The sequence below is a fragment of the Arachis hypogaea genome, chromosome 11 (genome assembly GCF_003086295.3).
Source record: "Arachis hypogaea cultivar Tifrunner chromosome 11, arahy.Tifrunner.gnm2.J5K5, whole genome shotgun sequence".
Taxonomy (NCBI): Eukaryota; Viridiplantae; Streptophyta; class Magnoliopsida; order Fabales; family Fabaceae; genus Arachis; species Arachis hypogaea.
The window spans coordinates 137476287-137492704 of NC_092046.1; the positions used below are offsets into that span (position 1 = coordinate 137476287).

At 34.9% G+C, this 16418-nt stretch overlaps 1 protein-coding gene across 1 annotated transcript; it reads left to right on the forward strand.

The window, feature by feature from the left end:
* Window positions 1-2817: 2817 nt before the first annotated feature.
* Window positions 2818-4909, forward strand: LOC112722875 (LOB domain-containing protein 4). Its single transcript, XM_025774055.2, has 2 exons — window positions 2818-3264; window positions 4382-4909. Exons 1-2 carry the CDS (start codon window positions 2950-2952, stop codon window positions 4766-4768), a joined length of 702 nt encoding a protein of 233 aa, XP_025629840.1. The 5' UTR covers window positions 2818-2949; the 3' UTR covers window positions 4769-4909.
* The last annotated feature ends 11509 nt before the right edge of the window (window positions 4910-16418 follow it).

Sequence of the window (16418 nt, forward strand, 5' to 3'; positions counted from 1 at the left end):
TATCCAAATATTTTGGAAAACATGTCCTCAAAAGATTTTTTCAAAGCAAGAACTATACTGGCTCCCACACTAGACATCGTTGAAGAGGTCAACAACCATCTGATGGCTATCATTCCTGGAGGAAAAAAAATTATATCTTAGTTCGCATTCCATTTGTATGGATGAAGGGAATATGGAGAGTCAACTAGATCTCTATGGTCCTGAATTATTGAATAGCATAAATTGCTCTGGTTTGCCTTCACATAAATCTTCTATTAATATATAATAAGAGAGTAGTAGTAGGTTAGTTGCTTGACAAGTGGCAGTTTGTATAATTGACAAGTGTTACTCTTGGTTGCATGACAAATGGCAAAACAACAAAAATTAATATTAATAAAGTAATAAAAAATCTGAAGATCTATGAACAAAACAATTGGCGGGATTTTGATTCAAATTGAAATTCGAAATGATTTTGTTACAACTGTCTTCATATATATGTTAGTTAAACGGTGAAGAAAGAAAAGAAGGAAAGAGAGAGAAAGAAACCGACGGTCACAGAGAAGAAGGTGACGACGAACAAAGAAAATGACGGTTGAAGAAAGAGATGACAGAAGAATAAGAGAACAACGGTGAAGAAAGACGAAGAAAGACGGTCGACATATATAACAACAAACACATTTACTTATTTATTTTTTTTAATTAATTAAAATGTGCTCAAAACAAATTATTTGAAAAAATTATTAAAAAAATAAAAATTATTAACTACCATAAAATTCATATATACTTATTTTTATAATTAAATTAAATATCAAAATAATAAAAGTATATTAACCACTCAATTCGTGTAACATGTAAAAAATTTTGTTATTCATATATGAGATCTTTTCCGCATAAATTAAGAAAATAACAAATAATATAGATGTATGAAATAACATGCACCAATAATGACATACATACTAGAAAAAACATTTGGAATGGTTAATTTATCTAACATTTTTAAAATTTGGTTAAAATATATTTTAAAGGTTATCATTTAAATTTTTTTTAGAAAGATATAAATTAATCGGATTAAACATAAATAAATTATTTCTATCAATAAATATATATTATTTTTTTTTAATAAACAAACTACACATAATACAATAAAGTTGATTAAATTCGGTTCTAATAATATATCTAAACGTCACTTAGATTAATTAATAAAATTGATTAAATACGGTTCTAATAATATATTTAAACGTCACTTAGATTAGTTAATATTCGTTGTGTGAAATTATAATATAAATTATTTTTATTAAAATATTATTTTTTTAAATTGTATATCAATTAACAAATTATAACATTTATTTTTTTTGGTGACTAATTATAACATTTATTTTTATTTAAACATACAAACGTAATAACTTTTGCATTTAAATAGAATACGTTAATATGAATTAAAAAAATATCAGAATTATTTGGCTTCTGAAAAATAAGGATAGAAAAGTCTTATTACTATACAATGAGTTTTATATATAAAAACTTTTTTAAATTAAAAGTAACACCTATTACTATTAATAGATAAGTACCAATCTATTATTATAATGAAACAATATTTGGCCCGCGCTACGCGCAGGTTTTACACTAGTTAATACTTAAGGTTGGTGTTCCGGTGATGTTATTGAGAAATATTGACCAATCCAGTAGTTTTTATAATGGTACAAGACTACAAGTTAGGAAGCTTGAAAATCATGTAATAGAATGTGAAGTCTTAACGGGTAACAATGCTGGTCATATTGCTTTGATTCCAAGAATGAATATGGTACCAACAAATGAAACCGTCCCAGTTAGATTCCAACGAAGATAGTTTTCCATAATAGTATCATTTGCTATGACAATTAATAAGTCTCAGGGACAAACTTTATCTCATGTTGGATTGTACTTGCCCCAACCAGTTTTTATACATGACCAACTATATGTGACACTTTCAAGAATTAAGAGTAAGAGAGATTTAAAAATTTTACTTATGAATCACGTAAGAATGTTGCAAATTCAACCATTAATGTTGTCTATAAAAAAGTCTTTGAAAAAATAGTATTCTAATGTAAATATTTTAATTTTATTTTAAATTCTATATTAATATATAATTATTTTACCTTAAAAAATATAAAATAATTATTACTCACTTTTTTTTTATGTTAAATTTTAATTTTATAATAATTTTATAAATTTTTTAAAATAATACTTATTTTATACTTTTATTTTAAATATCGAAGTATATAATTTTTTTTTTTTTACTTTTATAATTTTTTTGGTGCTGAGCACGCGTTTACACACTAATTATAGGTTAAAATCCAAAAAAAAAGTTACATGAAATGAATGACCATTAAAATAATATTAAATTATTCTTATATGTCATAAAATCTCTATATAACCCCATCATATATACTTAAGAGTTTTGTCAAAAGTACTTAAAATTATTAATTAGAAAAGTTTATTAAAATTTAAAAAATGTTTAATTACTCTATTAGTCTCTATAGTTTTGTGAAATTTTCAATTAGGTCCTTATATGTTTTTTCTTTTTAATTGAGTCCTTACACCAAATTCTTTTTTAATTAGGTCCTTATATTTTTTTTTTTTATTTAAGTTTTTATATCAATTTTTTTTAGTTGAATCTCTATAAAATTAAGTAAATTACTACTAAAAAAAACTTAATTAAAAAAAATAATACAATAATCTAATTAAAAAAAAATATAAAAACCTAATTGAAAATTTCACGTCTGATACCGCTTTACAGAAGAAGATGAAGATTAATTTAGCTTGTTAAATACGTAGTATGAAGTGAGCAATTTTGACCCCACACCAATTTGGTCCTCTATAAATAGCACCCCCACACCCCTCTCTCTCTCTCTTTAAATCCTTAAAACCCAGAAAAAAACACTCCTCTGTTTTCCATCTTTTTTCTCTCAGACAAATAATCAAACACATACCATGCAAAACAAAATGGAATACAAACTCAATTCTTCTTCATCGATTCCAATAATCCACGTCCCCACAAAGATCTCAAATTCTCCACCTCCTCCTTCTTCTTCTCCTCCCAATTCACAATCTCAATCTCCAATTTCCTCTGCTCCGCCGTCGCCGCCTCCACCTGTGGTGGTGAGCCCTTGCGCCGCCTGCAAGATCCTCCGTCGCCGCTGCGTTGAGAAGTGTGTTCTTGCTCCTTACTTCCCTCCAACTGGTCCACTCAAGTTCACCATTGCCCATAGAGTCTTTGGAGCAAGTAACATTATCAAGTTCTTGCAGGTACCCCACATATCAAAACTAAAATCAAAATCTCTATTTTTTAAGTTTAATTCTTTCTTCAAAGAAAACAAAGAATTTTAGCAGTTGAATTGAATTGTGTCATCACCATTTCAAGAGGGGGTTTTTGGTCAAAATATGTACCTAATTGATGGACATCATGTTGATGATTATGGCTTGTTTTCTAACTTCCTAACACAAATAAAAGTTTTGCATAATAATTCCCCTCTTCTTTCAACTCTACCAAGTTGAAATCACTTTTCCTTTCTCCCTTTTTTTTTTCTTTTTCTTTTTCATTAATTTTAAACAAAAAAGAAGAAGAATGGGTTAGTCAAATAATAACATGTTAGGTTGGTGTTTAATTCAGCTCTCTTTTTCTGTTTTCTTTCTCAATCTCTTTTGGTGCTTCCCATGGTGTTACCACTATATGGGATCATAGGTCAAAATTAGGTGCCCACATTTGGAATCTATCCACTAAAAATTATGTATTTTTTATTATAAAAGATTTGAGTCCTAATAATTCTCTTTATAAAACTTAAATTATCTATCACATAGTGAATCGTCAGATGAATTAATATATTTAATTGAATTATCTAATAATTCATGATGTGAATCATGTAAAAATTATCACTAATTATTAATATTGAATTAATTTAAATATTTTATTATTAGAATTATCAATGGCTCAACGCTTAAATCTCTTATGATTTAAAAGGAGTAGTTTACTTCGAAAAAGATTAATTTTTTCAAAAATTTTGCTAATAAATATAGAAGAAAAAAACTTATTGAAAAAATAATATTTGAGGTCAGAGACGAAGCCTCATACAAAACAAGGAGAGCAATGACCTCTTCCAACTATCAAAAATTTTTTTATAAATTATGCATAAATTTTAGTTTAGCTTCTTAACAATTTTTATTTTATTTTTTGTTAATTATAAATTTTTTCTTGGCCTCTCTCTAAAAATTAATCTAGTTCCGCCCGTTTAAGGTCTCAAATATAATTTTTAACAAAAATGAGTATTTTATCCAAAAGAGGTTGCTAGCTAGTTTGCAAAATAAGCAAGAAAGAGTTGAATGAATTTCTTTGCAACTAAGAAGAAAAATTGGATTGAATTTTCAGGAACTACCAGAAAGCCAAAGGGCAGATGCAGTCAGCAGCATGGTGTATGAGGCAAATGCAAGAATTAGGGACCCAGTTTATGGTTGTGCAGGAGCAATATGCCAACTTCAAAAGCAAGTGAGTGAGCTTCAAGCACAATTGGCAAAAGCACAAGCTGAGCTTGTTAACATGCACTGCCAACAAACCAATTTGGTTGCACTCATTTGCATGGAAATGAGTACTAGTAATACTCATCAATCTTCACATCAGGAACAACAACTTCAACACCACATGATGATGATTCAGCCTCAGAATAATAATAACAATAATAATCATGTTGATATGTCTTGCTTCATTGATGACAACAATCTTGCTTCTGCTTGGGAGCCTGAGCCTCTATGGACATAATTAACTAATGATCTTCAAACTAATAATAATCATTCAACTATATATGTCATATTCTTATTTATATCATTTACAATATGATGCTTCTTAGAGTTGTTTATATGTATTATTATTATTATTATAGATAAGATTAATTTTATTCCATAGTAACTGTTATTAAACTTTTAATTAATCTCCCCAAGTGAGGGGAGGGGGAAAAAAAAAGAAAAAAAAAAGAGAATCATAGTGAGACAATTTCAATAAAAAGTCACAAATTAGTTGTTTGGTAGATATGGGGTCATCACCGGTGCTTGCTGCTTCATTAGTCATTTCAATAGCCAAACCTTTGACAATGAAAAGATATAAAAAGAGGATGATGAGAAAAAAGAAAATAATTAAAGGAGGATAAAAAAATGCTGATAATTGTTCCCCCAATATCATTATTATTCAAGGAAGAAAACAGGTTAATAGAAGATGAAGAAAATTGAGTACTAGATAGAGATATGTTGTTTGAGTCAGAATTGCCTTGAAACCAATCTGTTTGGGACACCTAATTTTATCTTTAATAATCTGAGAAAAACAAAATTTTAAGTCAAACCAATTTTGCACAACAGATGAATAAAAATGAAAGCTTATTCCTTGTTTAATAGTATAACATCCTGAGTTCAAATTTAATTGGAAAATGCTATGTAAAAAATTGAGAACCATCTCGGCAAATGATTGTGTGAAATACTGAAATGTCACGCATTAGAATTTTTTTGATGTCTAAATATAGAAAGAAACAAAGTAAATACTATTTTATATTCAAGCAGATGATTTGTTAGAGATCAATACAAGGCTTAGACTAAATAACATGAATAGAGTTACTCTTGGCACCATATTTAGCTATCTAATTCGCAACTCTATTTGCTTCTCGAGACACCCATTCAACGTGAATAAGCCAAGGACGAGATAAAAGCTCCTGAATCTTGTGAACCAAATCTGTTACTTCAAATGAATATCCACTTGTAAGCTCATGCATGATGGGCAGAATATCAAGGCAATCTGTTTCACATATAATATCCCTCAAACCGCAATCCCAAGCTAAAACCAGCCCCCTCCAAGCAGCAAATAATTCACATCTGATGATAGACCAGGGAGAATGCTTCCAAAGCAGCCCGAGATTCAATCTCGCTTAGAATCTCTAATAATACACCAAAATCCCGCTAAATTTGAATCCATATACAAGCTTGCAATTTTAAAACTATTGCCTACCGGTGGTTCCCAACACAAGCAATTTCGAAGAGACCTAAAGACATTGTTTCGATTCTTGTAAACCTGTAAGTCCTTGGCGGTAATTCTGGCCAAGGCAACAACCTTATGGTCTGTCCAAGGGTTGTTAGTATTGAATATGTAATTGCACCTATGTCTCCATACCCACCAAAACCCTGTATCAAAGGACGCCTCATTGTTAGTTAGCCAAGGCCTTCTGAAACTACTCTTCAAGAGCAGTACCAGCCGTCGAGTCTAGGATACTAAGATCCAACATATGCCAAATTGCCTTTGATCGTTCATAGTCTCTAAGGCAATGCTTCATAGTCTCCTGCGCCTTGTTACATCTCTTACACATATCTGAAGAAGTTAAATACCGCTTGAATCGAAATGTCTCAGTTAGTAGAGTATCATGTAAGTTAAGCTATATAGTAAATTTGAACTTCTCCAAAATATTTGTATATAGAATGCACATGGGAATTACATGTATATAAAAGAGCAATGTTAAAATATTATTATAATTTATTTAAAATATTATTATTGACTAATAATTAATCAATAATAATTAAAGGTATTTGTTAAAAGTATAAGTCTGAGTTGTTAGACTAAAAATATTATAAACTTTTTTTTAGTGCAAAAATATCACATATTAGAATGTACATGAAAGTTATAAAAATATAAAATTAGGATTTTTCATGGAATTTGAAACATATATTTTTTATTTTTTGAAGAAAAACTTTTTACATAATGCAAAAGATATTTTGGTCTTTAAAAATTTTAATTACTATATAAATTGAGAAAAACTTACTTTCATTGAATAGATTAGTTTTCCTGTAGTTTTCAATCTAATTTTTAATATATTTGTTAAATAAATAAATTTTTAACAAATTATGTTATAAGATAATTAAAAAATAAAAAATTATTGAAAACCAAATTTTGAATCTAAAATTTTTTAGAGAAATTTGAAATGTATTTACTCGATTTATATTATTCTTTTGTTTGAAAAAGCTTTTTATAGGTAAAAAAAGTATATTTTAATATTTTTCTTAACAAAAACTTTTTTGTAAATCGCAAAAATTATTTTATTATTATGTTCGATAAAAAATTTTCTGAGAAAAATATATTTTTCTCATAATTTTTTTAGAATACAAAGCGAAATAACGCCCATATTGCTATAGCTCATCTTATTTTTTCATAAACCTATATTTCATCGTTTCACCTCCATTTTCTAAAATTAAAAATAGAATTTGAGATAATAATAATAATAATAATAATAATAATAATAATAATAATAATAATAATAATCTGCTCAAATATAAATAAATCTCATTTAATTATTTAACAATATAATAATACTTATTGCATATATAAAATTGGATGAATATTTATATATATATATATAATTTAATTTTATTCAAATAATTTAAAAATTTAAAATTACAAATTCTTAATTTAATATTTAGATAGAAATAATTCAAATTAATGATGTAATTTAATTTAATAAAAATAAATATACTGAAAAAATTAATAATTTAAAAATTTTAAATTAAAAAATAAAAATATTAAATATAAATATTTTTTATTTAAATTAAATTTAATAGTCAATTAAACAGAATTTAAATAGAGAATACACGTATTTAAAATTTCAGCATGAAGGCTGCAAGAGATGAGTATGCACATGTCTTCACCGAGATAGAGGCAAGCTGCAATTCAGAAGAAGAAGGAGAATTCAAGTTGTGAATCCTGTGTATAGGTGGTGTACAAGATGTCTCTGGTACGGGTTGAGAGATGGATCGAGAATTTGCGGGTTGAGGCAGATGTCGGATCACTTGACTGGAGCAATGGGGGGAGGTACTTGCAAAGACACTTCGTCGACGCTCAAGTCAGAATAGATTTGAGAGGTATAAGGTGTGAGGAATGAATGAATACTTGGAGGGACTTGGATCCTCTATTTATAGGTGATGGTGAATATCTTATCTTATCTTATTTGGCTAAGATAAGGGAGACATTTGAATTCGAAAGTTGGTTAGGAGCTCTAGTAGGCCGGTTTCGGACCTTCTGAAAGGGCGAAGCGGGTCAGACCCCGGATAACCGGATTCGGGGAGAACGGGTATAAAATCCGTGGACCATATCCGTAACAGATGGTCTCCGATTTCATGAGTAAATTGTTTTATATACATAATTTAACTTCTACTTGTTTTTAAGCATGGAGTGACAAACTACGTACTAATAGATCTTTATCTGGCAAAGATATCATTAAAATTTTGATACTCATGTCCATTAAACTGAATTTAAATTGTAAACAGACTATAAGGTTGAAAGAGATGGGTATGTTTTCACCATAGGAGAGGCAAGCAGCAAGAAGATGGTGAATTCAAGCTATGGATTTTGTTGGTAAGTGGTGTATGATCTTATGATAATGCTATTTTTGGAATTTGAATTATTTGGCAGGATTAGGATTGGTAATGGATATTTACGAGGGTGGGGATTTTTTTTCGTATCCCATTTTTATTTAGTAAATTATTTGTTTTTGTTCTATTTTTATTAGAGCAACTCTAATGGGTGGATCTTGAGGCTCTATTTTCTGACAAAAGCAAAAAAGCACGGTTGGAGAGAAGAAGGGTTGAGTTTTTGCACAGATTTCAAGGTGAGAGTCTCTCTAACTAGGAACTCTAATCAACCAATAATAACTTGTCACTTGCCAAGTTATTATAAAAAAAATAATAATATAAAATCTAAAATAATTAAATAATTATATTAAATAATTAAATAATAATTAAGTTAATAATAATTATAATAAATAATCATATTAAATAATTATATTTTTATTTAATTAATAATTTATATTAATTATTTAAATAATAATTAATTAAATAATTAAATTATAATTAATTTATTAATAATTTTAATAATTAATTTAATTATTATTCAATTAATAATTTATATTAATTATTTATTTCATAATTAATATTAAATATTATTTATATTATTATATTAAATTATAATTAATTAAATTTACCTACATTAAAAAATAAATTTAATTTTGACACCTTATAAAATAATTTTTAGTTAAGTTGGTTATTTTTGTTTTTAAAATTTTAAATGCTAACGATATTAGTAAAATTAGTAGTTGTAAACACAAAACTATAAATTAGTGTAATCTCGAATTATATATTATGTATTATTGTTATATATGAATTTATTAATATTAATATCTTTTAATAGTGAATTATTTTTAAATTTATAAATTTAAATAATATTATTGAAAAAAATCAATTATATTAATTTTAAGTATTTTAATTAATTAAGTGAAACCACAACAGAGACTAAAGTTAGTTCCTTCTAATGGAAAAGAAAGAGATGCTTTGAGTTCCTATTTACTGTTTATGACGCAAAAACTGATGTGAAATTACTTTTTATGACAAGTGGGCCATAAATAGAAATTGAGATGAGTTCCCTACTGAAAATGGTCTTACTATCTCTATTTATTTTTCTTGGAAAAGAGGTAGATACCTGTAGATATTTATAGATATTAAACTTTAAAAAATTAAAAAAATATACAACTATGATAAAATAATTAAAATTTTATATAATTCAACTAAAATGTATCAAATTAAACCCAATTTAAACACATTTAATAAAATAACATAAACATTAAATAAATAACATACAAATTAAAATAAAACAAATTAAAAAATTTTCAACATAACAAGTTAACAACATAACCAATCTTGATGACGATCATTGTTGAGTGATAATACTCCTTTTTTGTAATGGAACAATTTTAAATAATTAATTACTACAAATTTAGATATTATACACGTCATTAATTTGTTTCTAAAAAAAATTAAACATATACTTACATCATCATCAATATCAACAACTTGTGTACTAAAACATTCAAAGTTCACCTTTAATGTTAAAGAACAAATAATAAAAAATTAATATAATTATTCAACCATAAAAATACACATTAACAAAGATATTATATACATACATATATAATTTTATTTTTTAGAAACTCAATGGGAACAAATGTTCCCAAACTTTAATGAATAGATTCGTGTCTAGTAGGAATATCATTAAAAATTTTGATATTCATGTTAATTAAATTGAATTTAAATAAGTTATACTTACCAACAAATTATATCTTAAATACTATAATTTTTTCATACTTATCTAAAAATCGTGAGTTCGAGCCTCTCTCCTAACTTAAGAAAAAAGGTTATGCTCATATTTAAAATTTTAATTTTTTACTTAAGAAAAATCAAGTTGCTCTTTTTTATAAATTGAATAAACATAATTAACTAAATGATTATAATAATATGAGTATGGTTATTGTTATTAGATTAAATTATATAAATATTTTAAATTATATCTATTTAAATTTTAAATTAAATTTTATAATTTTAAATTATTTGAATAAAATTAAATTAAATAAAAAATAAAAATAAAACTAATATGATCCAAATTTTATCAAATTATATCGATTCTAGATATAATTATTTAAATTTTCACATATATCCAAATTTGATAATATTATACATCTCAGTTACATCCAAATTTAACTAAACACAAATATTACAAATTTAAATATTATATTCAAAATATATCAATTTTTTCTAAAGTATAATTAAATATTTAAATACATAAATTTTATTGAATTTTATGCATATTAGTATATAAAATATTTATTTTATTGTTTGGTAAGTCGGATACCGGACGGTTCGGATTGGAATCCTGATGGACGGTGGGGTCCCGCCTGGTCGTGGGCTCCCGGCTAGGTGTACGCGAGGCCCCGAATGCTTTGTGTAAAGGGGGGTGCCACCTGCAAAGACACTCCGACGCTCTTGTCAGTAAATATGCAGGCGGAAAGGGATGGTGTGTTATGTGACGTACCTCGGGGGAAGGGTAAAGCCTTCCCCTCATATATTGTCAGAAGTGGGCCCTGCAAGGACAGGCCCACTTTCTTCGAGGCGTCCTCCTCACAGCAGTGGATGAGCTGTCAGAGACGCGTGTCCGGGTCGTCTGCGAGGTGCCAAGCCCGACCGTCTGGGTCGGGTGGTGTTCGGGTCGGGCCAACCTGTAGAGAGTTTGGGCTAGGCCGTAACAGTGCCCCCACGCGCCAGTAATAGTCGTGAGAGCTATCAATGGCATGTTATTTCTCGTTCCATGCGTCATCGTCAGGTCGGCCGCCCGTAGGGAGGACGTGCCCCCTGCGCGCGTGTCTCTTGGTTGCTGAGGCGACAGTTCGTCGCTTCATTCTTTGCGCTGAGCATTAAATGCTCATAATGGGTTGCAAAACCCTGCGTGCAAGGACCATTTTGCCCCTGGCCCTTCCGCGCTTCGTTTAGCGGTTTTTAAATAGTTTCTTCTTTCTCTCTCTCCCATACTTGTTATTCTCATCTTCTTCTCTCCCTGATATCCAAAACTTCGTTCAAGCGTTTCTGCATTTCTCCCTTCTCTCCTAAGCTCCTGCAATCAATTTAGGTAACTCTCGATCCCTGCTTTCTTGTGCTTTGTTGTTGTATGTTTGTTGCTTGTTTTTGTTCTGCGTTTTTGCTGTTGTTGGTCTTTGATTTTCGTTAGTAGATGGTGTTCTAGTGCCAAATAGATGCGTTAGGGGAGGAGTACCATTCCAGGGTAGGCTTTTAGGTAGCTTGCATGATAGGTACCTGTAGCCATGCTTGGTTTTTAACTGTTGAATTGGATGGACGTAGTTTCTGGGTTTTTCCCAGACTCCCGACCTTATAGACTAACGGAGTGGTACCCCCACTGTAGGTATGCCTCGCGTCGTTTCCCGGGCTTCTCCTTCCACCGCGAACTACGACTTCTACACCTGGGTGACCTCCGATGTGAATGACTCGCCAAATCAGATGGAGATGGAGGAGTTGACGGAGTTTCGTCAAGCCGAGTACCTCTGTGGCGGGACAGACGAGGAGGCCAATTATGACATTTTCGTTCCTGCCCCCCACGAGCGGCTGTACGAGATCAATTTTCACTCCCCCCGGATTGCTGACTGGTGTTGGTTTTACAAAGCCATGTTCACCCAGGTGGGCGTTCGCATACCATTTTCCGACTTCCAGATGTCGCTTCTTAATCGGATATCCGTGTCGCCGTCGTAGCTCCATCCGAACAGCTGGGTTTCCATTCGTTGTTTCGAGATGGTTTGTGAATATCTCGAGCTGCCGGTGTCGGTTGATGTCTTTCTCTTTTTCTTCAATCTTACCAATCTTTCCAAGGAGGGAAAAGCGAGGAAAGGGTTCTTGTCTTTCTGATCTGCCCAAGGTCGGAGGATATTTGGCTTGTTCGAGGACTCTTATCATGGGTTCAAGGACAAGTATTTCAAGGTCCGTCCCGTTAAAGGTCGTCATCCTTTTTGGTTGTCGCTAGAAGGAGAACGTCTCATCCCGACGTACTGGAGCTTTAGGGCGGGGTCTAATACTTTCATCAAGGTGACCTATAAGGGGATGCCCCCTGAGAATAAGAGGATTGCCGACGTGCTATTCGCGATTTTCGGAAAAAACCATGTGAATTCCCACCTTCTTATGGGTGACCGGGAGGTCGCCCGAAGTTATATTTGTGAGTTGTTTTGCCTTTGTGCTTGTGTTGGTTGTCTTTTAATTTGTTTTTGCCAGCTTCACGACTGACGCATTTGTTTCTTTGTTGCAGTGGAGATGTCTGCTTCAGTGACAGGGCTCGAGGACTTGGTCAAGACCTTTTTTGAAGACAGCGACGAGGAGAAAGCGGATGAGAAGGTCGATAGGAAGTCGGAAGGTCCTAGTGAGGAGAAGAAAGATTTGGTTGTGCCCTCTCCCCAAGACGGTGCAATGTCTGAAAAGAATTCGTCCGGGGTGCAGGCTTCTCCCATTCTGGAGGAGACGGCCGGTGCCGGGCAGTCGTCCTCGACCCAGCGGGAGCATGACGATTTTCAGCTTGTTCGAACTCTCAAGAGGCAGAGGGCCTCTTCCAGCCCGGAAGGGACTCTCACCGTTATGGAGAGGAATTTCGATGCCAGCGCCTTCATTGACAGTCAGCTGATTCCTGGTATAGAGGACTACTTTCTCGGTACCGAGCTCACGAGCCAAGCGAGGTGGATGTATCGCACCCTTCTTCGCGGGGCGGTGATAACCCGAAAGGCCGAGTTCGAGTTGTCGGGCATGCAGGCGTTGCGGAGGAAATTTGATACTGCTGCTAAGGCCAATAATGAGTTCAGGGTCCAGGTTGAGAAGCTTCAAGAACAACTGTCCGCGGCTGAGAAGGGGCACAAGGATGCCGAGGGGAAGGCCGCGTCCTTTGAGGAAAAAATGAAGGTCTCTGATGCCGCCGTCACCCGTTTAACCGAGCGCGAGATGACTCTGGAGAGTCAGCTCAACGTCGCACAAGGTCGGGTGGTCGCTGCGAAGAAGGAGCGTGACCAGGCCGTTTCCTTGGCCAAAGCTGCCCAGGACGAAGTTGAAGATCTCAAGAGGAAGCATAAAGCAACCAAAGAACAAGGGAAGAACGCGATCTTCATGACTGAGGAGGCTCTTAAGGCTCAGGTGAAGATTGTGGCTCCCGACTTCGATACGTCCGCGATTGGGGTCTTTAAGACGATTAAGGATGGCAAGATCGTCGATCTGCCAAAGAAATGAGTTCTTGTGCTTTCTGTCTGTCTGGACTTTGTGATTTCGTTGTGAACATTTGTAAAAACTTTTTATTTCTTATGGGCCGTCTAATCGGTTAGTTTTTTGTTGCCCTTGTCTTGCTTCGTTTATCGGCATTTTTTGCTTTTTTGTTACCGTTTTTCTGGTGTGGACTTATTGCTTGTGTCCGCTTTGCCGTTTACATTGGTAACGGTTGGGACCGTCTTGGTCGTATTATCGTGGCCGTTTTTTATGGCTATGATCCGACTGGCTCCCAGGGTGATCAGTCCCGGGTTGTCGTTGTAGAACGCGATTGTGTGGGTTACGCGTTAGAGAACAGCAGATGAAAAGTTTAGACAAGTAAAAATTGATCGTTAGCTAGACAAGTCCATGAACATGGTAGACGTTTATTAAAAGTAAACTACTGGAGATTAACATGATAAAAGTAATCGTTTATCTAGCTCGCCAGGCCGCTTGGCCGGTGTGCCCAAGCTACGAATAGAACTTCCTCAAATTACCTGCGTTCCATGTTCTCGGGATTTCTTTGCCGTCAAGTCTTTCGAGCTTGTAGGCGCCTTTGCCGAGTACTTCTTTGATTCTGTACGGGTCTTCCCAATTTGTCGCCAGCTTCCCTTCGCCTGGTGTCGGTAGTCCTATGTCGTTGCGTCGCAAGACGAGGTCATTCTCTTCAAACCCCCCTTCTGAGCACTTTGGTGTTCTAGCGCAGCGCCATTTTCTGTTTTAATGCTGCTTCCAAAAAGTGAGCCATTTCCCTAGCCTCGTCCACTAGGTCCTTCTCGACTGCTTCTTCCACACCTTTCAGAAGTAACCGTGGGCTTGGCTCGCTGATCTCTACTGGTATCATCGCATCGACTCCGTATGTCAGGCGGAAGGGAGTTTCGCCAGTGGAACTTTGCTCGGTTGTGCGGTAGGACCATAGAACGGAGGCGAGTTCATCGGCCCATGCCCCCTTTTTGCTGTCTAGCCGTTTCTTGAGGCCTAGCAAGATTATTTTGTTTGCAGACTCTACCTGCCCATTCGTCTGGGAGTGCTCTACCGAGGAGAACTTATGCTTCACGCCCAGGCCGGTGAGGAATTCTGTGAATTTCTTGTCGGTGAACTGCGTCCCGTTGTCTGAGATAACGACTTCTGGGATGCCGAACCGCGTTATCACCTGCCTCCACATAAATTTTCTACAGTTGGCTGACGATATGCTGGCCAGTGGTTCGGCCTCAATCCATTTTGTGTAGTAGTCAACGGCGACTATGAGGTATTTGACTTGCCCCTGGCCAACCGGAAAGGGTCCCAGTAGGTCAACTCCCCATTTTGCGAAAGGGCGGGAGGCCGTCAATAGACTCAGCTCGGAAGCCGGCGCTCTATGGAAGTTGGCGTTCTCTTGACACTTGACACATTTTCTCACAAATTCCCTGGAGTCTTTCATCATTGATGGCTAGTAATACCCGGCTCGGATGAGCTTCCTTGCTAGGGCTTTACCCCCGATGTGGTGGCCACAGCATTCTTCGTGGACTTCTCTAAGTACATAGCCCGTCTAGTCAGGGTGCAAGCACTTCAATAAGGGTTGGCTGAGCCCCTTTCTGAACAGTTGTCCTTGTATGATTGCATATTTGGCTGCCTCCCTTCTTAACGCTTTGGCTGTTTTCTCATCGTCAGGTAGTTTGCCATGCTCCAGGAAGTTTGTGATGGGGTCCAACCAGGAGGGGCTTGATTCCGTCACGTGGAGGGCAACCATTGGCTCCTTTACTATGCCCTGGATGAGGGACCGGTTGCCCGTTCCTGGTTTGGTGCTTGCTAGTTTAGATAGGAGGTCCGCCCGTGTGTTCCTCTCCCCTGGAACGTGGTGGACCGTGACCTCCTGGAATTGCCTGGTCAATTCTCTGACCCTTTCCAAATACCTTTGCAGTAATGGGTCTCTTGCTTGATAGCTTCCGTTCACTTGCGAGGTGACGACCTGTGAGTCGCTGCATACTTCCAGCCTTGTCGCTCCGACTTCCCGGGCTAGGGTCAGTCCTTCCAAAAGGGCTTCATATTCCACTTGGTTGTTCGATACGGGGAATTCAAACTTGGTCGATTTCTCGTTTACGACCTCGGCTGGGCTCTCTAAGATGACCCCGGCACCTCCGGACGTCTGGTTGGAGGCCCCGTCCACATGGAGTCTCCACCGTGTGCCCGTTTCCTCGGGTGGATCACCTGTTACCTCAACCAGAAAATCTGCCATCGCTTGCGCCTTGATTGCATGTCGGGGCTCGTACTGCAGGTCATATTGGGAGAGTTTGATAGCCCAAGTCATCATTTTTCCGGTCAAATCAGGCTTTTGGAGTACTTGGCGGATTGCTTGGTCTGTCCTCACGACAACACGGTGGCTCTGGAAGTATTGCCTCAGCCTTCTGGAGGAGGTTAGGAGTGTCAGCGCCAGTTTCTCTAGTTTGCTATACCTCAACTCTGCTCCTTGTAGTGCCCTGCTCACAAAGTAGATGGGCTGTTGATTCTTCCCTTCTTCTCTCACCAGCACTGCTGCAAGTGCTTCTTCTGTTACGGCTAGATAGAGGTAGAGGGGTTCTCCATCCTAAGGCTTCCTGAGCACTGGGGGTCTCGCTAGGATTGCCTTGAAGTGGTTGAACGCTTCCTCGCATGCGGGGGTCCATTCAAACGCTATCCCCTTTTTCATTAAATTGAAGAAGGGTAGAACTTTTGCTGCGGATGCGCCGAGGAATCGGGATAACGCCGCCAGCCTTCCTGCTAATCGCTGGACGTCTTTGATACAACCCGGGCTCTTCATC

Bases quoted from the DNA above. Each gene is read 5' to 3' on its own strand.
- LOC112722875 (XM_025774055.2), top strand. From the start codon at position 2,950: ATGCAAAACAAAATGGAATACAAACTCAATTCTTCTTCATCGATTCCA. The intron at 3,265-4,381 runs GTACCCCACATA...TTGAATTTTCAG, and splicing joins ACATTATCAAGTTCTTGCAG to GAACTACCAGAAAGCCAAAG.